The sequence below is a fragment of the Periplaneta americana genome, chromosome 8 (genome assembly GCF_040183065.1).
Source record: "Periplaneta americana isolate PAMFEO1 chromosome 8, P.americana_PAMFEO1_priV1, whole genome shotgun sequence".
NCBI classification, from domain to species: Eukaryota; Metazoa; Arthropoda; class Insecta; order Blattodea; family Blattidae; genus Periplaneta; species Periplaneta americana.
Window position 1 is genome coordinate 159,662,172 of NC_091124.1, and position 26,910 is coordinate 159,689,081.

The following is a 26,910-nucleotide window of genomic DNA, read 5'->3' on the forward strand; positions in this document are numbered from 1 at the left end:
TTCCTTTTTAGGTCTAAAAGAGTATATCCTGCTGTTCTCCTGAAAAATTTCATTTCCTTTGCTTTGATACTGTTCATGTCTTTTTTCTTTAATGACCAAATCTCGCTTCTGTATAAAAGGGTGGGTAATGCTAATGTATTATATATTTTTATTCTTGTAGATTTTTGTAGTAATTTAGCTTTTAATGCATTGTTTATTATTCCTAGAATTTGTGTAAATTTGGTAATTTTCTTGTTCACATCTTTTTTCATTTTGATAAGATATTTCACAACCCAGATAATTGAAATTTTGCACTTGTTCGAGGCATTGGTTATTGTGTATTATCTTACTTCTGACTGGGTCTTCTCCTAAAAATGCCATTACTTTTGATTTTTGTGCTGAAATTTCCATCCCAAAATCTTTTAATATTTTATTTAATGTATACTATCCTCTTTGTAAATTATCCTCTGAATTGGAAATTATGACTTGATCATCGGCATAGAGTAAGGTATTTAATGTTAGAGCACTGGTTATTTTGATTCCTGATGTGTAGATTTGGTTCCATTTTAAAATAATTTCATTTATTTTGATTCATTCAGACGCTAAATAATCTGAGATGTTGGTACAACGTCGTAAAATAACCTACTAAGAAAAAGAAGGGAAGGGAATATTTCGATACTTTATGCTTATTATTAGTTAATAAGTTATTTGGAAATATACGTATGTCCGTTTCGTACGTACATTTTATTCAATAAACTCTATCATTGTATGAAGATGTAACAATAGGATTTTTTTTACTGTGATTGTAGGTACTCGTATATTAGGACATGCATTATAAGCGCTATGTTCGGTTCGAGTTTGTCGAGTATGATGAAGTTCGATCGATATTCGTCGATGTTCGCTCTGCAGAAGAAGGCCTGTCGTGTTTGTTCCACCTTGTTATAAAAATATTCGCTGTCCTCCACTCCAACCTCTTCATGTTTTAGCCGCTTGCGGCTTTTAGCACAGATCTTGCGATTAGTCTTTCATATGAAATAACACGAAGTTTGTAATGTCTTGATTACCTCTCTCTTGCTCGAACATTGCAGGACACTAAGGTATACAGTGGGCAGTATTCAACAGACTGTACCTTAAATAATAACATATTAAATTATAAATAAAGTAACTGATTTAATGAATTAATAAGTGTTTATTATTCACTTCTGCATAATCTTGAAATGTGCGATAAAACAAGTGAAACAGAATCTCATAAAACAACAGTGATTTCCGACACCGTAGAGGTTTTCTTGAAGGAAGTAAGTTTCATGTGTTGAGGCAAGAATGCACGTCAGGTATTCAACTTCATTCTGCATTTATCACTTCGTCCGACAGCTAGAACACGGAAAAAACAAAGTACATTGTTAAAAGTTACAATAATTGGTGTGTCGTCGTCCTGAAAGAACAATAATTTGTTATTATTATTATTATTACTATTATTATTTATAAAGAGATTTTTGGCTTTGGCATTAGTAGATACCCTAGACACATCTCTTGTAGCTCAGTGTAGATGATGAGCTGACAAGATAATATGAGAATTGAGTTTGACTTTATGAGAATGATGGCCAGTTTCTCCAAGAAATATTTAATTTGGCTTAACTAGTGTTAAATGAACAGCCTGTTTATTTTTAACATTTTTTTAATGTATTTTCCATTTCTTCACCATTATTTTGTTTAAAACAACCAACACTTAACTATAACTATCGTTAACACTATTTTAACCACTCAATAGCAGTTGGTAATGGTTTTGCACATGTAAGGCAACTTTTTATTGGTTGATATTATTCTTTAAATTCTGTATTGTAGAGTAAGTCATGAAATATGTATAAAAACATAACCAGGTATAGTAGGCCATGATCGATAAAGAACAAGACAAATGAAAGTTGTAGGAAACTACTATTGAACTTGACCCATCCCTGTCGAGGGAGTTCTAGCCCCATCACAGGAGCCTTGTGCCCAACATGGGACATCATGGCTAACATTAATTCACTATTGAAAAATAATATTATTAAAAACTGTTGCAACCTCACCTATTGGGCATGATCGGTTTGAAAACTAATTTCAATCATCCATAATTTCAACTGTACGAACGCATTTTCAAAATCTGGTTGGAACCACAGTCGTTTACATAAGTTTTTGAACTGACGATTGCAGAATCAATTAATTAAAATATTCTGACACTTCAAATTGTTGAGAGAGATTCTCTGCTACATGGCGGTTATATGGAAGTAGTAAATTCGCTGTTATTGTACCTAGGGATAATATGTTGAAAATAAGTTTCATTTTTGAGCCTGTCTCTTTTCTCAAATAATTCCAGAAGCCTAACCAGGGCCGGATTTACGTAGGTAGTGCTGAAACTTGCCGCCCCCAACTCCCACAAAGATTTTATTTATTTATTTATTTATTCAATCATTTATTTATTTATTTATTTATTTATTTATTTATTTATTTATTTATTTATTTATTTATTTATTTATTTATTTATTTATTTATTTATTTATTTATACAGGCCATATTTAGTTTAAATTAGTTTCAAATGACATGTTAGAATTCAGAAAACAATAACTTACATTACTGGAATCAAAATAAATGTTTCTTATTTGTGGCACGAAGATTTCCTTCGCTCTTTCTTCACAGAGAAAATATTGATGATGTCCGTCATCATTGAATTATTGTTAACAATATAATAGTTATACCAATTATTAACAATTCTTGATTATGTTGGTGGAACTATATAATTGTCATGAAGTCGATCTGACGAAGCACATCAAATTCGATGCAAAGAAACATAAATTCAAACTTATTCATTGTTGACATAAAATTGATTTTTGAAAGACAGGCTATGGTTTGTTTTTAGGCATTGGTTTTGTTGGTGATATAATTATTACGAGTATTTCTTACTTCGATAGCAAGTATAAGGTAAATTGAAAAATAAATTCCTTGCGGAATAAACATTTCATATCGAATTATATAGTGCGTTTCTCAAACTATGGTCCGCGGACCACCTGTGGTCCTCGTGGTCTGCCCTTGTGGTCCTTCAAAAAACGCAGAAGAAAAAATAAAATTCAAACTAATTGCGTATCATTCTATAGCTGAAAATCTCAGTTTGAAAATGACACATGGCAATCGCCTTTCACTTTTTCTCCCAGTACTGACATTTTATGAACTTTATTACCCTATCCTTCTACCGACTTCCCACTCTACTCTCAACAACAAAAGAGGGATTTAAAGCACTATGAATGTTATACTGTATTTCCCTAAACATCTGACACCGCGCCTGAAACCTAGCCAGGGACCATCCAAATTCATAACAGAGGACCAAACCTTTTCATGTATTGATGACTTTTTTAATAGTTTTGCCGACACCCAGTTTCCACATTGAAATGGTCATGTATTGTACGTCGTACACCAATAATACAACTCTGAGGTCCAATTTGAAACTTATTTTCCAAGTAAATATGACGAATTTTCATGGGTTCATCAATTTCATTACGATATTAAAACTAATAAACTTTCATTGAGTGCAAGAGAACAGTTAATTGAGCTCTCGAATGAGACCAGACTTACTACAATGAAATTCCAAGCGGAAGACATGGTTAATTTCTGGACTGCATCATAAGTGAAAAGAGAATATAGTGAACTGTACAATGGTGCTTTAGAGATTATAATTCAGTTTGCTTCTACGTATTTGTGTAAGAAAGGGTTTTCATCAGTAACTCTAATAAAAATAAAATAGGCTGCCGAAATCGACTCGATGTATGTGACGATCTCCGACTTGAGCTTACCAGCATACGTCCAAATATACAACAACTGTGCAAGAATCGGCAGGCTCATCCATCTCATTAATATGAGTTTTTTTTTAGTTAATAAGTTAAAGATTATCCAAACTCTAATAGCCTTGAATTATTAAAGAAACAAAATTAATTTTCTTCTATTAACATTAGCTTAATTAGTTTATACTAATATCAAATTAATTTAATTTCATTACTTACTTACTTACTTACAAATGACTTTCAAGGAACCCGAAGGTTCATTGCCGCCCTCACATAAGCCCTCCAGCGGTACCTATCCTGTGCAAGATTAATCCAGTCTCTATCATCATACCCCACCTCCCTCAAATCCATTTTAATGTTATCTTCCCATCTACGTCTCGGCCTCCCTAAAGGTCTTTTTCCCTCCGGTCTCCCAACTAACACTCTATATGCATTTCTGGTTTCGCCCATACGTGCTACATGCCCTGCCCATCTCAAATGTCTGGATTTAATGTTCCTAATTATGTCAGGTGAAGAATACAATGCGTGCAGTTCTATGTTGTGTAACTTTCTCCATTCTCCTGTAACTTCATCCCGCTTAGCCCCAAATATTTTCCTAAGCACCTTATTCTCAAACACCCTGAACCTATGTTCCTCTCTCAGAGTGAGAGTCCAAGTTTCACAACCATACAGAGGAACCGATAATATAACTGTTTTATAAATTCTAACTTTCAGATTTTTGGACAGCAGACTGGATGATAAGAGCTTCTCAACCGAATAATAACACGCATTTCCCATATTTATTCTGCGTTTAATTTCCTCCCGAGTGTCATTTATATTTGTTACTGTTGCTCCAAGATATTTGAATTTTTCCACCTCTTCGAAGGATGAATCTCCAATTTTTATATTTCCATTTCGTACAATATTCTGGTCACGAGACATAATCATATACTTTGTCTTTTCGGGATTTACTTCCAAACCGATCGCTCTACTTGCTTCAAGTAAAATTTCCGTGTTTTCCCTAATCGTTATTAATTTTAATTAATTGTATTTTAAAATATATGCATACTGGTATTAAAATATGTTACAAAAATTATAAATTTGCTTTCAAAGGGAACAAGAGTGAGGTGGTGGTCCGCGGAACCGTTACGACTTAAAAAAGTGGTCCCCACTTCAAAAAAGTTTGAGAAACGCTGATATAGTGCATATGCTGGAAAGTGATTAAATAGTATTGCTTACGATATATTATATTGTAAATGTAACTGAGAGTTCTGGTTACTATTCATAGCGATACATAATAAACACACTTCCAATTTGATTTTCAACAATGCATTCCTGTTTATAAAAGTCGTAAAATTCAAGCAGTTTCACAGTATAATAACTTGATACCGGCATTACAATATAATTATGCAGCTACTCTTTGCTTTTACTTTCTCGGCGTCCACGACAATGCGATAACAAACAATATCCTACTCTCACAATGTGTTCAAGAATAAACTTCAGAAAATATTATCGAACAAATGTTTTAAAAACGAATTTCACTGTAAAATGAAAGTAAAAAAAAAAAAAGGAAGAGAGAGCGAGAGAGAGACAGAAAATGTCGCCCCCCCCTGGAAATTGCCGCCCTATGCAACTGCGTAGATTGCCTAGGCCTAAATCCGGCACTGAGCCTAACTCATCCCCACTGGATATATATTCCATATCGTTATCACTAGAAGTGTTTGAATCAGACATCTGAAAGAACTATTACAGGCCTAAATTAGCCTAACTTCTATTTTAAAATAGTTCCGGAAATTAATTTTACTACAATTAATTTGGAAACGACTTTCCAATAATGCCGCGTAAGTGCATATATGCCGTTATTTCATCATTGGTGCAAGAGAGATCTCTTTTTTATGCACTAATTTATTTATCTACCCTTGTACTGTTGTCACGCCAGGAGAAGGCGGCTGAAGTACTTTAGACGGGGCGGAGGGGAAACAGTCGCGCATGCGCACCGCGCTGTTCACTGCAATATTCCTGTTTCACAAACATCTACTGCACGTGTCTATGAATCTTTGCGACTTTGTGATAATAATAGTGGGGTTTTTATTGTAGTGTTTAATTAGTTTCAACAAGACAATTGTTTTCAGTATACCACAAATCTTGTATTGCTTTAGTTATCCTTTGCTTTTCGTGTTAATAATAATATAGTTAATAGAATTTATGTTATTGTATACTGTTATTTAGGTTTATAGCAGTTTTTTGTTTATTGTAAATATGTCGACAAAGAGGAAACAAGGACTGACAATCTATAGCGAAGAAAGGAATATTATTAGAAGTGCAAAATAATTCTGTGATGAAGAAAAACAACAACAGTGCCTTTGCATTCCTCTTACGAAACCTACAGCAAAGGTAGAAAAGTACTCTAATCTATCCACAAGAACAATACAGCGTATAAGGAATGAAATGAAAGACTGCACAGAAGAAAGTGCGTTGTCGACACCTGAGGGAGAAAAAAAATGTAAACGTCCAGACTACCGAAACGCAAATATAGATGACTTCGACGGGAGATTGACAAAAAAGATATAATTGAGAATTTTTATTTGAAAAGAAAGAGGGCCACCGGCGTAGCTCAGGAGGTAGCGCGTTTGCCTGCTGATCTGCAGTTGTGCTCGGGAGTGAGTTCGATTCCCGTTTGCGCTGACTACCTGGTTGGGTTTTTTCAGAGGTTTTGCCAAGCGGAAGGCGAATGTCAGGTAATCTATGGCGAATCCTTGGTTTCATTTAGCCAAATACCATCTCGCCATCATCAATTCAATCGACACTGAAGAAGCTAGTAGTTATTACAGTGTCGTTAAATAACAAGTAAAAAAATAGTACCAAGCTGCAACAAACGTCTACCCTTTTACAAGAGAAAATTGATTTGAAATGAAAGACAACATTAAGACGAATACTGAAGAAAAAGGATTTCAGGTGGAAGAAGTGTGCAGCAAAAAAAATTGAGGAAAACACTGTAAATTAGAATACGTGAAGATATCTACAGCAAATAAGAAAGCTTAGGAAAGTGGAAAAACCGATTTTGTATCTGGACGAAATGCGGATAGATAGGCCTACCAATTTAACGTTTCCCAAGTGCTGGCACGATAAAAATGTTACGGGAGTTTTGACTACCGTAAATGTGTCCAGAACCCTCATTGTTATCCATCAGGATGGGGGCGGTGGGGCTAATGGCTTTGTTGAGAGATTCGAATTAATATACACGGCTGGAACATAAACAGGCGATTATCATGGACAGATCGTACTCCAGAAATTTTGAAAAATGTGATAATGATCGTCATAGCGACAGCACCGAAGATGCGGAATCTTTTATGTCTGACTCCGTTCCCGTGTAGCCAAGTAAGTGGACGAAGTTTTCAGGTCAGAGTGTAGCGTGAAGTTCCCCCGTCCCGCCTATCTACTCCCCGCGCCAACTCGTAGCGCGAAGACAGTACTATAAAACAATTGATTTATTTATTTAGGGCAGCGTTTCTCAAAGTGTGTTCCCAGGAACCCCGGGGTTCCGTAAGCAACTTTTAGGGGTTCCGCCAATTCCTGATGTGAAATTATTTACTTTTTAATCTCTAAAATATGTTATAAAAACATGAAAAAGAATAAGAACAGAACTGTAACTGTTTATTCAGCCATTCTATTGGCAATTATCAACACAACAATGGGTACCGTTTACAGCAATCCGATCAGTAAAGCACATTGTTGAAATAATAATAGGTGCGCTTCAAGTAACTTAAGTGTCTGCAGCTAACACATTTTTTCGACAATAATGTACAAGTGTAAATTGTATTATGGAATCAATTGAAAATTCTGTGAAGGATATTTCGCTGAATTGATTTGACGTTCCTTTAAGAAAGCACAGGAAACTTCTTCTGGAGAGGAAAGACCATTATTTTGAAGTTCAAGGTGAGTTATGTGTTAATTTTGTATCTCAAAGTTTATTTAATAATATCAGAAAATAGGTAAAATGTTTTAAAGAATAATTGCGCGAGTTTTGTCATCCCTTCTTCAAAACTGTGTAAACAGAGGGGGAGACCGATCATTGCGATCTACGTCATTCTATTTTTAATACAGAGTGACACCGAATAATGCATCGGTGGCTTAAAACAGGATCATTAAAACAATCAACATCCAAGTGTGCCACTGCAACTTCAACTAACCCTAAACAATTATGTGGGTCTGATGAAGCCGAAATGGAAACACCAGGTTTACAAAATAGCTGCTCATCATCTGAAAATGTGAAGGAGCCAACATCCAAAACACAACATGAACCTGTAAGTAAAAAACGTAAATATAATGAGAGTTACAGTACGTATTATCGAATTTCATGAATGCTGAAAATTGCCCTCAGTATGTAATATGTGGCAGAATTTTACCTAATAGTTCGATGGCACTTTGAAAATTCCGTCGCCATTTTGAAACACACCATGCTCAGTTTGATGACAACAATATTGATTTCTTTGGTAAGAAATGTCGTGAGTTAGAAATTCACGAAATTCCTTAGCTCCGACATCTTATAGTACAAATGAAAAAACAGCAGAGGCATCTTTCATTGTAACCTACAGAGTGGCTCAGGCAGGTGAGTCCCACACAGTAGCCGAAAAATTGATAAGATTGACATGGTTAAGTGCATGATCCATGAGAAGAGGCTAAGCAATATTATCTTCGTATCGCTTTCAAATGACACAGTGGCTCGTCACATTCAAGACATGGCAGCTTACATCAAGGAAGAATTAAACCATCCACTCAGAAGCTAATGACACAAGATCTGAAATTTTCAGACTTATTAGTGAGTACTTGGAAGAAATCATATACCTTGGGACAATTTGTCTTCATGTCTGCATGGATGGTGCAAAAGCAATGATTGGGAAAACAGCTACTGCAGTATTGCACATAAAGTCAGTTGCAAGAAATTGCAAAAGCAGTCATTGAATTTTGCACCGTCAAGCTTTGAGCACATAAAAAATGCCACTATCCCTTTAGAATCTTCTTAATGAAATAGTAAAAACACTGTTGCCAACATATCGCTCTACAATCTCGCTAACTTTTCAACAAAAAGTAGCTAAATCTCTACAAAGTTTGTTAAAAAAATCCCCAGAAATGTCGCTAAAAATTAATAATAAATGTCACTAAATAAAAATAAGAGAAACATTCATAAACTAGATACGAAAAGAAATTTACATTCACTTCTCCTTCTCTTCGAAATCTTGAATTCTTCTATTCCTTCGTACCTGTCGTCTCGCTTCACTTACCTTTCTTCCCACCACAATCTCAACACACGCTCTCGCCATGAAACAACACTAACAATACCATCCCATCGCACTTCCTCATACTCATTCTCTTTCACAATAGCCCTACCAAGACTCTGGAATTCGTTACCTACTAGCATCAGGGACTGTCGAAATAAAATTGAATTCAAACGCAAACTTACTAGGCACTTGGTCAGTAATTGAGACTCGTTCAGACATGGTTTCTTGTAAATAGTTCTCTTAATCTATCACAAAATATTTCAATATCCGGTAATTTCATCACTATAGAATTTTGTTATTGTAGGTTCCTCCTGCTTGGGCAGGGGTGGCTCGGGTCTTGACCATCAGAAGAGCCTTGTATTATTACAGGGGAAAAATGCTAATATATTCACTGCAGCAGATAAAATCAGAAGTTTCAAGAGAAAATTGCAGTTTTGGATGAGAAGTCTAGCCGGCCGTGAATTTGAGAGCTTCCCTGCTTTGAAAGATTTCCTTGAGGAGAACGAAGAAACTCTCCGAGAACTTGATGAGATCAATGAAGAATTTGTATAGCATTTGGAGGATACTGTATGCGCCACACTGTAGAACAGTATTTTCCAGAAGAGGAGACTGAAAATAATTCTCAAAACTTGTGGGTCAAAAATCCATTTGACATGAAAGAAAAACCTTCTTCCCTCTCTTCTGAACAATACGAAGCATTACTGGAATTGACATCTGATTCATCCCTGCAACCTCAGTTTAAGAATCTCCCTGTGATGGATTTTTGGCACAGCCTGAGAAGAGAGTACTCAGTGTTATCAAAGGAAGCTATTACTTACTTTTGTAAGTACTTACCTATGTGAAAATGGGTTTTATATGTATACGTGTATCAAAACTAAATACCGAAACAGACTCCATGCAAAACCAGACATGAGACTTCAGCTTTCCAACATTAAACCCGATATTAAAGAAATATGCAAGCGTAAACAACAAAAGCACTCGTTCCACCGATCTGTTTCAAACAGGTGATTTTTTTTTTTAAAGATTAAGTACCTGAATTTTAGTGTAAATTACAAAATAGTTATTTGTAATTTACACTAAAATTCAGGTACTTAATCAGATGCAAGTGGACTTAATTTCATTTATGCTTGTTATATACCGGTATTTACTGTTATTTGTAACAGTAGGAAATATATTTCAGAAACATTTGTAATTTTTAAATACAAGTATGTATAATGTGTGAGTTCAAAAAACATGTTTAATGTTAGTGATAAAAATCAACCAGGATTACTAATCTATATAATAACAGCAAATACAGCTCAACAAAATTATTTCATCATCATCATCATCCTTCACGAATTAGGCCTCTGTAGACCTGTTTCGGCCCCATCTAGCAGTCTTCTTAAAGGTCTTCCTCTAGGTTTATATTGCATCATAATTTTTGGGATTCTTGAATTTTCCATTCTTCTTACATGATCTAGCCAATTGAATTTGTATCTGCTGATTTTTTCTTCTACTGACTCTACTTCTAATTGTTCTAAAATTTCTTCATTCCTTTTTCGGTCTAAAAGAGTATATCCTGCTGTCCTCCTCAAAAATTTCATTTCCGTTGCTTTGATTCTGTTCATGTCTTTTTTCTTTAATGACCAAATCTCGCTTCCGTATAAAAGGGTGGGTAATGCTAATGTATTATATATGTTTATTCTTGTAGATTTATAATTTATAAATATGTATAATATGCTACATCAATAAAAATGTCATATTAATGGTAGAAATACATTTGGTAATTTAATATTTGCCTGTAACATACACACATCACTAATAGTCCGCTGGGTTCCATATATTTATTTTGGGTTTAAAAGGATTCCGTAGGTAGAAAAGATTGAGAAACGCTTATTTAGGGCATACTCGTATAGGTTATGTTTTAAATAACATAAAGAATACAATGGGAAAACTATATCAATGCACATGCGTCGTCTATGATTAGAGATTGGCTTGCACTTGATTCGCAAATCAATTCCGACTGTCAGAAATCAATTTGCGACAGTTTGACATGCTGTATAAGCGCGTGACTATTAGCCTAGATCAAATGTATGATCTAGGGCATCTAGGCTATTAGTCAGAAACAGAGTTTGAAGTTTGCACTGTGCGAGCAGTAAAATCCATGTGCGCATGCTCGGAACTGTTCAAACCAGTGCCAACAAACCTATTATTGGCACAGGAGTTAGCCTACAATGTAAATGGTAATATTGAACGTACTTACTTCCTTGATTTTTTTCAGTGTGTCCTCTATTTCAGCTGAAACAAACGAAACAGTTATCCATATTAATTTGTATCTGAACTTGCCCTGTTGAAACATAAGACAGATGTATATTGTTGCAGAAGTGCTTGTGTGATAATAATAATTGTGTTGATTGCATTGGATTGTATTTCACCTCCAGTATACTTCAGCATCAGATTGGATAATTAAAATAAAATATTATGTTAGTATGTTGTCAAGATCCTTTAACATATCATTTATTTAAAGTGACTGCTAATAGTGCTGGTGATTGATAAGATAAACAATGATTAGTTTAAATCTGTTTTTAAGATGTCCAAAGCGACCGATCTTGTGTCTAGTTACAAGTTACTGTTTTTAAGATGTCCAAAGAGACCAGGCTTCTGTCTAGTTACAAATTACTGTTTTTAAGATGTCCAAAGCGACCAGTCGTCTGTCTAGTTACAAATTACTGTTTTTAAGATGTCCAAAGCGACCAGGGTTCTGTCTAGTTATAAATTACTGTTTTTAAGATGCCCAAAGCGACCATCTTCTGTCTAGTCACAAATTACTGTTTTTAAGATGTCCAAAGCGACCAGGCTTCTGTCTAGTTACAAATTACTGTTTTTAAGATGCCCAAATAGACGAGCCTTCTGTCTAGTTACAAATTTGATGTCCAAAGCGACCAGTCTTCTGTCTAGTTACAAATTACTGTTTTTAAGATGCCCAAAGCGACCAGGCTTCTGTCTAGTTACAAATTACTGTTTTTAAGATGCCCAAAGCGACCAGCCTTCTGTCTAGTTACAAATTACTGTTTTTAAGATGCCCAAAGCGACCAGCCTTCTGCCTAGTTACAAATTACTGTTTTTAAGATGTCCAAAGCGACCAGTCTTCTGTCTAGTTACAAATTACTGTTTTTAAGCTGCCCAAAGCGACCAGTCTTCTGTCTAGTTACAAATTACTGTTTTTAAGATGCCCAAAGCGACCAGTCTTCTATCTAGTTACAAGTTACTGATTTTAACTTCGTAATTAATTTGTCGTTAGAAATTTTCTTGCTGTAGGCAAGGCGAGAATGATATTTTAGTATTTCGATTATACTACAGCTTTGCTAGAAGTCTTCATGTAACTCTGAAAATTGGGAAGGTTGCCGGTTCTATTCCCGATGTGGTCATGGATTTTCACCATTGATCTAATCCTTTCGGCCGCATAATGGCCCTGCTGTTTTACTAGCCTCTAAGAGAAATGAGTACCAGGGGTATAACTTTATCCTTAGGAGTAATGGCAACATTGAAAATAAGCTTATTGAAATACAAGAAGCAATACCAAATGAATGGCAAAGAACTATAGTTGTACTAGTATTCAATAAGGGCTATCAGAAAGACCCCAAAAATTACAAAGAATGAAGCATATTGAATTCCTGCTTTAATATTTATATCCAAATACTAAATGAGAAATTAAACATTTATACAGAAAATGTTATAGAAGAAGTGTTGTATGTCGATCTTGCATAGTTACAGCTTTCACTATGAATTTATTACCACTAGAAAGAAGACGAAAGTTCAATAATTAAGAATTACACTTTTTTGGATTATGAAAAGGCTTTCAATGACATCAGAAAACCATTATAAATCAATATTTCACAGAATGGAAATATACCCAATCCGCAATGAGATAAAAGTCAATTTAGATTGAAAACTGGCAAAATCCATCAATATCAGTTAAGAAGTGTGTTAGACAAGGATGCCTTCTCTCTTCCGCTTTATTCAACACGCACGTACACACAGATAGGCCTATTTGAATGAAATAATCTCACGAGGGTAGCAAGAAGATAGAAGAAGGAATCAAAATGGTAAAAATAAGAATATCCAGACAATTTATATGCAGATGATCAAGTCGTAAGAGAAAATTCAGAAGACATTAAAATATCTAAGTATATACGGAGTGATTAACGAGGAGTTACAACCAGTTACGGAGCTAATTTCTGAAGACATATTGAATAAAAAATAAGTGCCTAATAATAGACCCCTAATGTAATTGGTAGTTAAAAACTTAAAAAGAAAAAATTGTGCGAAGCAACTTGGAAATTCACAACAAATTTTTAGCTTGAGAACACTAACCAATTAATTAACTATACTTCTGAATGGCTCATTCTCTACTTGTAATATCCTTTTTCCCTTAAAACTAAAGAAAAATGGTATTTTACAAAAAACTTGAAATTAGTGTAACTGAAAATATTGACAATAGGACGCAACCCATATTCATATGACTTTTTTGCTCAAAATATCTTGATAAATGCGCTCAGTAAGTGACTGTAACTCCTCGTGAATCACCCGGTATAAATTAAAATTAATTGCAGCGAAATGTGGATTAATAATTTTCAGTAACAAAACTGAAACCATAGCCTTCAAATAAAGAGAGCCAAAAAAACAAAGCAAAATAGTAATTAATAACAATGCAATAGAAAAGATCACCATCATCATCATCATCATCATCATCATCATCTTCCTAACAAGTATTAGGCCAAGTGGCCTGTTACGGTTTCAAACTAGTATTTTCAGTCCATCTCTTCTTTGGACGGCCTAGAGATCTTTTGCCATATGGTTGGTAATTAGACAGTGCTTTTGGAATTCTGCATCGATTCATTCGTTCGGGATGACCCTTCCACTGAAGTTGATTTTGCTGATGAACTGTATAACGGGTTCTATTTGAAGTTCTTGCATTATGTCCTCATTTTTTTTATGATCCCGGCGAGTATATCCAGCTGTTGCGTCATAAACCTCGTCTCACTTGCTGTTATTCTACTGACATCTTTATTCTTCACAGTCCACGCTTCGCTACCATAGCTTAATACTGGCTGTGCCTAAGGTTTTATACAAGCCTATTCTTGTGTGTCTTTTTACTAGTGAAGGTTTCATGATTTTATTAATGATCCCCATTGTTTTATTATATTTACATATTTTTTCAGCAATATCCACTTCATCATAAGGTGATAGTGTATAGCCAAGGTAAGTGAAGGTATTACTCTTTCTATTATTTTATTATTCAAACAGATTTTACTTGGTACAGGGAATTTCCCACAAAATGTCATGATTTTCGATTTTTGAATATTAATTTCCATGTTATATTTTTCACTGACCGTATTTAAATTGTGTACTGAATATTGTAAATCATCTTCAGTTGATGCCACGAGAACTAAATCATCAGCGAAAAGTAAAGCATCAAGCTGCAAATTTCGATTAACTGGAATAAATCCATGGCGTGTTCTTGCCTGAGTCGTCATCGTTATAATCCATCCTTGTCATCCGAGGCTTCTGTTGAGGCTTGAAAGCAATGTGAAAATGACGCTCAATGGGTTGCTAGCCCAGAGAGGTGCAATTGGTGGGGTTCCCACCTATGCAGCATTTCCTCTGCATATGACATTTCATTATACCGCTGATACTCGGTCCCCAGAGCCTCGTTCGCTCAAAACGGGTTGCACCACGGGAAGGTGAGGATGGGATTTGGGTAGAAGAGGTTATAGATGGAATGCACATCACTACCTTTTAGCACCCTTTAGCAATAGAAAAGATAATTACCTTAATTATGTAGGATGCTTAATACCTTATCAGAATGAAAAGGATAAGTCATATCACGACCAATACGTTGACATTTTTGTACAATAGTTGGAATGATAAATTCTTAAAACCTTTCCAAGTCCAGAAACAAACAAGATAGAAAATATATAACACTTTTGTAGGGTGTGAGATTTGGGCTAATAGAAAAGAAAAAGATGAATCCCGCATCACCGCAGCAGAAGTGAAATTCATGAGGCGGAAAGGAAGGTACACATGGCAGAATCACAAAACAAACACAGAAATATGCCGTATCAAATTTAAATAATTTTATAGTTTACTTTGGAGGTGTAGACTACACCTTGGATGAAAACCAGAAGAGAAAAAATGGAATTACTGTAAAAGAAAAATTCTAGGCGTATAAATTTTATTCAAAACAGAAAATGCTAACTTATTTTCATTAACTTTCATTATATCTATAATATGAGACCTCAGTTGAAATGTACAATGAATACCTTGCGTAAATTTTTAAATGAAAGTAATACTAACTATTGTCAGCTTAGAGATCTTTGTACATAATCAAGTTTCGTTGTCCTAGCTGTGGTAACAAAAGAAATCCCACCTTTGTACCTCTTTTGCTGTTCCTCACACACTCCCTTTCTAAAATTTGGCAAGGAAGTGATTTTCTCTACTTCCCCATCAAGTTGCTTCAAGTGAGATGCCTAACAACCTCTTTCTCTACCTGCATAAAAACAATAGACAAACATTTGTCGTGATTCGTGACCATTCAGGGTCAAGCCTATTTTGCACATTTCACAGAATAGGGGAGGAAGGAAACACTGAGATATTAAAATTTTACCGTATGAAAATGAAACAACATACTTCTAAGAAATTCAGAGAACGAAGGAAACCAACTGTCTATATAGACAAGTGTATAAAAAGCTTCAAAAGGTAAAAATAAGCTGAATATGACCAATATATCATTAAAATGTGCTCTATCTGGATAAAATGGTCAAATATGCACAAATATGCTCAACAAAGTACCTTAGTTTAATAATTTTTTTTCAGATGGTTCATTTCTGTATATTTTAGCAACTCATTGAACTTATAAAATGCTAAATCATGAAAATCCTAGCCCTTATACGAGAATGAGGAAAAGCGGGGGACACGTAGGACTGACATCTCTACTGTCATATAGCCTCGGACAGAAGGTAGTCTGGGACATTAAGGTTTTCTCTAAACTAACAAAAGTTGGTAATCCTGTTTTACTTGCATATTACTTCCCGCTTTGTTGGATCTTGAATGTTATCAGTTGATTGAATTGCGCCGACTAATGTGCTTGTATTATAATTCGTGTGAGTATTACATCTGGCAGAGAGATTAATATTTGAAGACTTCCTGCCAGTTACACAAGAGGTTGATCTTTATTGTTATATATCCGGTGTGTTGTTAGGAATGTGTTTTACACGTATTGCATCTTACAAACTTAAAGCTGATATGGGTTTGGTTCTAATAATTTATAGAACATTATACTGCACAATGGATAGCCGCGGACAGCTTCTTTTATAAACTGGCATGTATATTATTAATTATTACGTCTAGTAGTAGTTGTACTACCACTACCACTACTACTACTAATATTAATAAGAATGACCGTCTACATAGTCATGAGGTTAGAATGTCTGACTATAGATCCAGAAGTTTCGGGTTTGATTTTCAGAAAAATGTTCAACGGAAATAGTGTTACGCCTTCTTTGGCCGTCAGTAGGCCTATAATATACAAGGTTATTGTCCTTACCACAAGGGCTTTTTTGCTCCTAACAGTTCTGCAGATAATAATGCCGAATTTCAGGGGTAGGTGCTCAAACCGGGGTTCCTGGTCGGAAAACTCTATGAAAAGTGCTGTTGAGCAGGTTTTCAGTCTCCTCACAGACATCCCAGAAGCTCAGGAGAGCATAGCTAAACCACCCCTAGACGATCTATGTGCTGACAATACATCTAGATTAGGTTAACAAACTCCTGTACAAGTCTCAGGAGAATGAAATGCTCCCTCAAATTCCAGATCAAACTTATATGTTTTTGAAAGCCCCACCACACCATCAAACAGAAGCTCCAGGCCTGCAGATGAAAGCCCTGAAATATCATTCGAGGTGAACAAGAACAAGGCTATGCCAGTTGTTAATATTTTGAGTAAGCGTTCACTTCTCCCAGATGCGAGTAAGGCAAGGAGCGAAACTCGGAAAAGGAAAGCCCAGAGAAGCGAAATTTTAACATCATCTCCATTGAAGTAAATCCTTGAAGAAAAGATCATTCAAAAATCAAGTAGATCCAGTACAGCACATGGAAAATCACAGAGAAAAGTTTTATTTGGACCTACATCTGCGATTAAGTCCACTTCTAAGGGCGTTTCTCGAAAGAGAACTGGAATCCTGATAAAACGGCTTGCATAATATATGTGGAGAAATTTTAATAAAACTGGATTCAATGCTGCACATGCAAAAGGTTGACACATGAAGAATGTGCTGGAGTAGAGCCAGATGATGTTGCGTTTCATTGTGATCGCTGCCTGCAGAAAATTTGCCGTTGTCCATGGATTTAACGTGTCCGGGGATACCCTACATTTGCCAAACTTAACTCAACTTTATTACCAAACATATTTTTTTTTTAGTGTTTTCTATTATTTAGTAACGTGTATAAACAATGTCCTTATGTCATCCAAAGTGTATTACATTAACGTGTAAGATGATTAAATGTTAATTAATTACTGTATAAATAATACTTTTTAACTGTCCGGTACTACCCACCTCTCCATTGCATTGTCCAGAAGTCTTCTATAAATTGCCCGGATTAAATTTAAGTTCCCTACTACTACTACTACTACTACTACTACTACTACTACTACTACTACTACAATACTACTGTTAATATTACTGCTACTACTACTACTACTACTGCTGCTGCTGCTGCTACTAGCCTACTGATACTGTATCGATTACTACTACTACATTACTAGTGTTAGTACTGCTGCTACTTTTACTACTACTGCTACTACTAATACTACTACTACTGCTGCTGCTGCTGCTACTAGCCTACTGATACTATATCAATTGCTGCTACTATTACTACTAGTGCTACTACTACTATTGCTGCTGCTACTACTGCTGCTACTACTTCTACTGCTACTACTGCAACTACACTACTACTACTACTACTACTGCTACTGCTACTACTACTACTACTACTACTACTACTACTACTACTACTAGCCTACTGATACTATATCAAATACTACTACTACACTACTAGTGTTAGTACTGAAGCTACTATTACTACTAGTGCTACTACTACTATTGCTGCTGCTACTACTGCTGCTACTACTACTACTATTACTGTATCAATTACTACTACTACACTACTAGTGTTAGTACTGCTGCTACTATTACTACTAGTGCTATTACTACTATTGCTGCTGCTACTACTGCTGCTACTACTACTACTATTACTACTGCTACTACTGCAACTACTACTGTATTATTGTACTACTAACACCACTACTAGCCACCGGCGTAGCTTAGTCGGCTAAGCCGCTTGCCTGCTGATGAGGAGTAGCGCTTGGGTGCGGGTTCGATTCCCGCTTGAGCTGATTACATGGTTGGGTTTTTTCCTAGGTTTTCTCAAACCATAAGGCAAATGTCAGGTAATCTATGGCGAATCCTCGGCCTCATCTCGCCAAACATCATTTCGCTATCACCAATTTCATCGACGCTAAATAACCTCGTAGTTGATACAGCGTTAAAAAACCAAGTAAAAAACTACCATAACTACTACTGTACTATTGTACTGCTGCCACGGCTACTACTACTACTACTACTTCTACTACTACTACTTCTACTACTATTATTGCTACTACTACTACTGCTGCTACGGCTACTACTACTACTACTGTTGCTAGTACTACTATTACTACAACTGTTGCTACTACTGCTGCTGCTACTACAAATTATAATAATTATAATAAAGATGTATTTGAACTGAACTATTCGTAAATAAGTTACAATATGGCGTTTCTACGAAGTAGTGGCGATTTACTGAACATTAATGTTACTGATAAAATATTCGTTGCTAAATCAAGATGTGTGTGTTGTCTTTTGTTTCCGAAAATTGTGTATGATTATTGAATTGATTTTGTTGTACCTTTGTAACTTTATGTCGGTGTTACTTCTGTTGAATTAAATTAAATTGCTGGGTAAATATTCTCAACTCTTTCATCACCATTATCATCATCATCATCATCATCATCATCATCATCATCATCATCATCATCAGCACCACCACCACCACCACCACCACCACCACCACCACCACCACCACCACCACCACAGTGTTACAGCTTTGCTCTAGATGTTTTAGAAGTATATGTTTGAATTATATTTGCTAGTGGTTTGTTTTTTGTACTACTTTGATACGACATATTGTCTTGGTCATCTAACAATAAAAATGTCATCATAACTTCACGTCAGGACTAGGAAAATGGTTAATCAGTAGCTCACCTTTATCTTCAGGACTCGCAACATCAATGAATTGTGGTGACTTCTGTAAAAAGATAAATGAAGCAAAAATAAAGAAACGTTTGCGTTCGCATGTTATAGATCGTGTGAGTTCCGGAGAATTACATCTAGTCCACTGATCGCATTGAAGCATTTTGCACTTAAAATTTTAAAATAAAATCATGTGAGAATTCTGTTTGAATTTACGAAAGACTGTAGTGCCTTCAGTTAGTGTTAAAATGTGCAGTTTGTAACATTGTTGTTACAGATTAATGAAAAGAGAAGGAGCGTTACGAAGGTGACACATACTTTCTCGTTATAAGTGTTACGTGATTAAAACTAATTGCATTCATGGCGCTGCCATGAAATTCCCGGTTCATCGTCGGTGACGTAGCGGTTGCCATCGAATGTGAAGTTTAAGGCAGGGTGTGGTTTCGATTCCCGCATGAGCTGATTACTTCGCTGGTTTCTTCCGAGGTTTTCCCCAACTGTAAGGCGAATGTCAGGTATTCTATGGCGAATCCTCAGCCTCATCTCGCCAGATACCATCTTACTATCATCAACCCATCGACGCTAAATCTAAGGATTGGATGTATTTTTCTTGCGTGACTAATGAATGAATTGAAGGACCCAATGAAAAAGGGCCAATGCCATATTCCTGTTGATTTTTAGTTTCTTTGATAATCCGACAGATGTTGAAATCTAGGATCTCTTTTATGAACTTACAGTCCTGTAGTATGTGTCTACCGGACATTTATAAATGCCTCTTCTTCACTTGTAGAGACGGAATCTCAGTGGAATCAATGATTCTCCTACAAAATTTAGTTTTTGTGGCATGGGCCCCTTTTCAACAGAGCCACTCAATTGCAGACATCCCTCGAGATAAAGCCTGTCGCACCTAGAGAATACAAGATGTGAAGTTGTATTGTATTGCCGCTGTACTTCAAATTGAATGGCAGGAAAGTTTCTGTTCTGTTCACAAGGGATATACTTGACCTCGAACGCTCAGAACTCTACAAAAACATGCTTATGATATAAATCGCTCATCACAAAAACAGTGATATGAGTCATTCTCATACAAAACCGCGCGTTTTACCACGAGAGACATTTGAATGATCACCTATTCAAGATCTAGGAGAAGAACTTTGGTAAAGCAAAGAAACAAAATATCAATGCAATAGGAACAAAACACATATTTCAATGTCGTGACTATATTACTACATATCCCATCAACTACAAAGAATAACATATTTTGCGAACATCTTTATGTGGACTTCTTTAGGCAGTATAAGCTGTATATGAGAAGGATCGTTGGTTTTGTAGAAGTGCAATGTGAAAAGCCACAAGTAAAGTTACCTGATCGCCATTTCATCATCAGACTTCACTTTGTGATATACAATTAAATTTCTGCACTAAGGTACAAACCTATATACTGTATGTTGCAATATGTTTGGCAAAAGGCAGGTTGACATTGTTACTGTAATATCATCATATGAAAATATAAATAGTGTGGCTTTTGATATTGGACTCCATGAATGCGGAAGTGATGCTAAATGAGAAATAGTGGCTTTTAAGATGTGCATATTGTTCAGTTCAGTCAGCAACTAGATTTCAAGCCGAGTGGACGTACTGTCGTGCGAGGAATTGCAGAATCAACATAGAGAGAGCGATGGTCTAAGCTAAAGTAGAAAGAGTCGTCGGCCAACAGGAACAGCAGTAGACGAAAGTAAAATGTGTGTGATATATATGTGTATAGATCAATAATTGGAATTATTAGCATAAGAAGAGTTAAAGAAGAGAGAAGATGGGAGAGTGGGAAGAAGAAAGAACTAAAATGGGCGATTGGAGCAGTCATAGTGATGATATTAATAATGGGAGGAATTGAAGTGAATCCGGGGCCAAAGAGTGTGAAGAACGAAGAGATGAGAGAGTTAATTAAAGAAGAAATGAAGTTAGGATTCATAAAAATTAATCAGGAAATAAAACTACAGCTACAGGATTTCAGTCAGACAATCACAAATTTGAAGACAGACATGGAGAATAACAACAAAAGAATTGAAGAGCTACAACAGTTAAATAGCCAGTTGGAAAAGAGGATTAGTGATTTAGAAGATAGCCAGAGGAAGAAGAATTTGTTAATTTTCGGTATAAATGAGGACGAAAGAGAGTACGGAGAGGAAACTTACACTGCAGTCCGGAGAGTGTGTTGGGAGCTTTTCGAAGTAGATATAGATGGCCATATAGAAGAAGTTTATAGAGTGGGGAAGGGAAAATTTCGGCCAATCTTGCTGAAATTTCAAAATTTAAGGACAAAAGAAATGATTATGAACAGAGTGAAAAATGCGAGGGGAACAAAATTGCGCTTTGTAAATGACCTTAGTTACGAAGTAAGAAGAAGAAAATTATTGTTACCATATCTGAAAACAGCGAGAAATAAAGGACATTTTGCGATCATGATCGATGATAAATTGAAAATCAATGATAATGTATACGTTCTCGAATACTGTGAAAAGAATTGTGACAAACCAGAGTTTTGGACTGAAATCGAGCAAAGCCAGGTGAATCAAGGCGCAGTGAAACGGAGGTTCAATGAACGTGAAAATATGCATACTTCAAGGCAGCACGCTAGGAAGAATGAAAAAATGCAAACGACACAAAACTTCAATATCAATGAAACGAGAGATGTACAATGTCGATATCTGACGCCCACTTCTAGTACGAAACAGCTGACCAGAATAAACCAAGGAGGAAATCAAAACGTGAGGCAGATACAAAATACTGTGGACGAAGAATTAGGGAAACAGCTGGAAGGGTCTAAGGTCAGGAGCATAGACAAGACTAATGGAGGAAATGCAAGAGAAGACATGATAAGAACGGGTGAAGGAATGAAGCGACTACCAGATATTAGTGATTGTGAGGACAGAATGAATAGGGCTTTGGAGAGGTTATTAGCGAAGAAGAAGAGTGCTAAAAAGTGAGTGCAAGAAAGTTAGGAGTGGCAAAAGTATAAGAAAAGGAACAGAGAAGAAAGTGTTAAGTGTAAGAAGATAGTGTAATAAGATAAGACTATCAAACAGTGAATACATGAGAATTAAAGTGGAAAAAAAATCTGAACAAATGAGAAGTGGAATGAGAGAGAAATTGCAAGTGTAATTAAGTGAATTAGATATTTCATGTTTTTCAATGTTATGGGTTGGGAGTCGTATGAGGGGTACTATAACTGTAGGAGTATGATAGAAATAAATATATGGGAAGAGATAATAAAATAGGAAATTTAGGAGTGAAGCGAAGAGAATGGGATCAATACATAAATAAACAGAGGATAGAAAAAAAAGTGATGTAAGTGTTGTAAAATAGGGTAAACGGAAAAGTTAGCAAGTAATGTAGGAGAAAATAGCTGGAAAATAATGATTAAGAGTAGGTGGGATGTGAGGGTAGAGAAGAAAATAAATAAAAAATGCAAATTATTAAGGAAGGAATATGCAATATTTAATAGGTGAGCGAGAAATGGAAGGGAGGTAGTCTAGGTAGGAGGGAGAGAATAGAAGAGGATAGAGGGGGAAGGACATAGAGCAATTCAGTTATAACAGAACATTAGAAAGTAATCAAGAAATACTCGGCAAAGAATACATTAATAGAAAAGAGTTGTATGTATTAAAGGGATGGTGGATCGAAAAACAGAAATGTGAAGGTCCACCATAACTGTGAATTGTAAAGTTGCCTGACAAATAAATATATCATATCATATCATATATATTGTTCAGTTCCATTCTGCTTTGACCACTTCGTTGAAATCCCACACCTGCACTTTGAAGACTGAATAGCCGTGCAACATTATCAGGTGAACAGAAAAACAATTATTTTTCATTTATGTATATATTTTAAATAATAGATCAAGAAAATAAACTTTAAACATTAATGTCATTATAAAGCAACTGAACTGTTGCGAAAGGCTTAAAATGTTAATGAGAAAGTATGCGTCCACTTCGCGACTAATTTTTTATGTTTCTTCTCTGAGAGTCCAAATTATGGAGTACGAGTCTTCAAAGAGACTGTAATTTGAAAACAGTAGGACATTATTTTAGAAAATGATTGAACTTACCTCCATTATTTTATCGTAAGTTTGCTTCACCTTCTTTTTTCCTTTTACAGTAATTCCCGCTGCAAACAGAAAGAAGAAAATAACAACCTGTAGTTCGAAATTATCACCATCTGTGAATTAGGTAGAACGTAAGCCTGAATGTAACTTTGATATTGGATACAGGGTGGAAGGTAACCACTGAACCAGAAAAGAGAAAGACTCAAGGTTATTTTTACCTATCTGCTTGTGTAACAATCAATCATTTCTCTCGGGACATTACTGCAATGGAGCGCTGCAAATATTGGCAAAAACAATTTTTTCCTGCTTAACGGTGCTTCATCGAATGAAAAGTGTAATAAAAGTTCTGTTATATTTAACATGAAGAAGCACCTCTTAAATTTTGGTGCATCGGTCCCCTTGCACCCGGTATATTTCATATGTACGGTGTACATTTGATAGAAATGGATCGGAGTATAATGACAAGTAGCGTTAGCCAAAACAATGATGCATTCATTATTCAAGAGAAAAGTTAGATTTGTTTTATAAGTTAAGAAAATACATTAAACATTCACTGATTCACTAAGTGATTACTTGGCATTTCGATTGGATAGGCGTATGATTTGACGTTAATTGAGATTGAAACAGATTCACCGAGAAATTTTCCACAACTGCATTATGTGAATTTTATTTATTTTTGCGATATTATGGGAATCTCCATAGACGTACGGAAGGGGGAGCTAACGGGTTTGAACCCCTCCTTTTGAACTTTTTAAATAATAACTGTCTATTCTCTAATTTCTCACTGTCAGAGTAACAAAATATATCAATATAAGACATAGTCCTCCTACCCCTCCTTCAATACAATCTCTGTGCTTGGTTCTGCGGCACGTGCGAATTGTAACAACACTATCCCTATTATAGAAAGATCTACCGCCTAGTTCCGACCTTGGAATAAAATGATACTGATGCAATATAAAATTTAACTTGTGGTGAAATATATTGCAAAGGTTGTTTTGACAGATCTGCACTAAAATACAGATGGTAGCCAAAAAAGTATACATACTTGAAGCAAAGAAAAAGTATGTTAACATAACAAAACTGAGTTCACACAAACAGAAAATGATGAGTACTAATCATTTTAGACATTTACAGTTACAAAAGTTACTCAAAATGCCCACCATTGGCGTCGACACATTTCTAAGTACGTTGAACTACTGTTCGAGCAACGTTTGCGAAAGTGTCCTCAGCGATTGCAGCACTTCTTCCCGAAGTGCTGCCAGTGTAGCTGGTTTTTTACGGTATACAACATTCTTAAGAGTCCCCCATAGGTAAAAGTCCAACGGAGTTAGATCCGGAGAACGCAATGGAAACTCAATCGGACCTCTTCGTCCTATCCAGTGCCCTGGAAGTTTGCCATCAAGGTACGCAAGTACATCTTGGTGGTAATGTAGTGGTGCACCATCCTGTTGGAAGTAAAATTCCTCATTTCCATAGAGTGTACGAATGGCGGGTAAGACACATGTGCGTAACATGTTCAAGTGCACTTGGCCAGTTACTGTTCCATCAAAAAAAGAATGAGTCAATTAAACCCCTAGATAACAACCCACACCAAACATTAAATCCACGTAAATTAACAGTCTTTTCCACAAAAACATGTGGATTGTTCGCACACCACTAGACACAGTTATTCCGGTTAACAGTTCCATTCAACTGAAATTGTGTCTCATCGGACCAAACAACTTTCCCTACGAAGGCCTCATCCTCTTGCACCATGTTCCGAAACCACTCACAGTACTGCATTCTCCGATCAGGGTCATCTTCATTTAATGCATGCAAAAGCCTTGGACTAAAACTTTCAATTTTGCTGTTCTAAAAATACGACGTACGCTAGTTCTGCTAATCCCAGTCATGCGTGCACATTGCTTTGTAGATTTCTGCGGTGAGTGCTCAAAACGTTCCAAAACCATAGCCGAGGACGCGGGGCTTGTTGATGTGCGAGGTCTCCCAGATCTGCCCATATAAACATCGCATCCGTACCATGAATCCCAAATTTGTCACGAATGCGTGCAATTGTTATTCACGTTGGTGGTTTTGTTCTGTACTCACATCTCCATTGTCGTTGAGCTTCAACAACATTCTCGGGTCTCCAATACCACTTCAAAATTGCTTTTCGCTGTTCAAACGACAATCTTGGCTCCATTTTGTTGTTGATTGACCTGTCGCGCAGCAATGCTAACATAACGTAAGTAAGTCTCATCTGTTTACAGGACATCATACTACACATTACTGTTATTTTTCGGTCCAACTTTAAAATATTGTGACGGCCACGTGAGGTTCGAACTCACGACCAGCAGAAGGAAGTGCTAAGTCGGCCGTGTTTTGGGCGGGTTGCGCGCGCATCTGCTCCCTGTGGCATGTGCTGCGGAGAGAAGACAGGGAAAGAGCGACCGCGGAAGAGAGAAGAGCGGTCCGGATTGTTCGAGTGACGCTTGGAGATATCCAGATAATTCGAGAGAGCTATCTCTGGACAACCGTAGAAATTTCTCGTAACTATGGTTAAGTTATAAAAGAAGAAACGCGAGTGAACTTGAGCAGTTTAGTCAGTCATTCAGTAAGCCAGTGTTGTGTAGCAGTGAAGCCAGCTTCGAGACCAGAGCGCGACTTGAGTTGTGTCCGTAACTGTGGAGCCTGAAGCCCGGAGTTCGAGTGCAGTGGACCGCAGTTGGGGGACCTGAGTTCGAAGTTCAGCGGATCGTCTCTGAAGGACTGGGGTTCGAGATTCTGTGAACGCGAGTGACTGAGCTAGAAGAACTAGCCTAGACAAACGAGCTGTGAACTGAGAACTGACAATTCTGTGTTGTAAATAGTGCTTTGTGAATATTAGTTAAGATTAACAGTTCATTGTTGTTCGTAATAGTCGAAGCAAATTGTCATTGTCGTCAGTGGAGTGCACTAACGAATACTGTGTTACTGTGTGGAGAGCAAATCCCATTGTTGACGGGAGTGAAATTAAATTGTAGAGAGTGAAGAGTTATTGTTGAGATAATAAAATTACATTGTTGTTAAGTTGAAATAAATTTACAATATATTAAATAGATATATCCTCTCAAAGTGTAGAGGCTATACATTTTTTCGGCACACTCTGTGTAGTGCATTGCCGATTTTAAATTCATTGTAGGAATGGTATACACCTGTTCGATAGGTTGAGTTCTGACTTTATTGTTCTTTGAAGGCACAGTTACCGATGGGTTGTATCTCGAGATGCTTCAGACAACAATTGTACTAGCCATCCGAGAGCTGCATGGAAACGAGAAGTTTTATCTGCAACAAGATGGCGTCTCAGCCTACTACAATTGAGATGTCAGGGTATATCGTGATGAAACTCTACCCGAACGATGGATAGCTCGAAAAGATGCTGTCGAGTACCCAGCAAGGTCCCCAAACCTAAC

The 26,910-nt window shown here is 36.3% G+C and overlaps 1 protein-coding gene across 1 annotated transcript in view; it reads right to left on the reverse strand.

Moving 5' to 3' along the window:
- Positions 1–1,148: 1,148 nt before the first annotated feature.
- LOC138705199 (uncharacterized) overlaps positions 1,149–26,910 on the reverse strand; it is a 62,746-nt gene continuing 36,984 nt past the window's right edge. Inside the window, exons 6-9 of the mRNA XM_069833942.1 lie at positions 23,483–23,541; positions 19,384–19,426; positions 11,289–11,323; positions 1,149–1,350 (exon numbers count right to left, since the gene is read on the reverse strand). Of these exons, the coding sequence (XP_069690043.1) occupies positions 1,321–1,350; positions 11,289–11,323; positions 19,384–19,426; positions 23,483–23,541 (167 nt within the window). The 3' untranslated portion in view covers positions 1,149–1,320. The remainder of the gene's footprint in view (positions 1,351–11,288; positions 11,324–19,383; positions 19,427–23,482; positions 23,542–26,910) is intronic.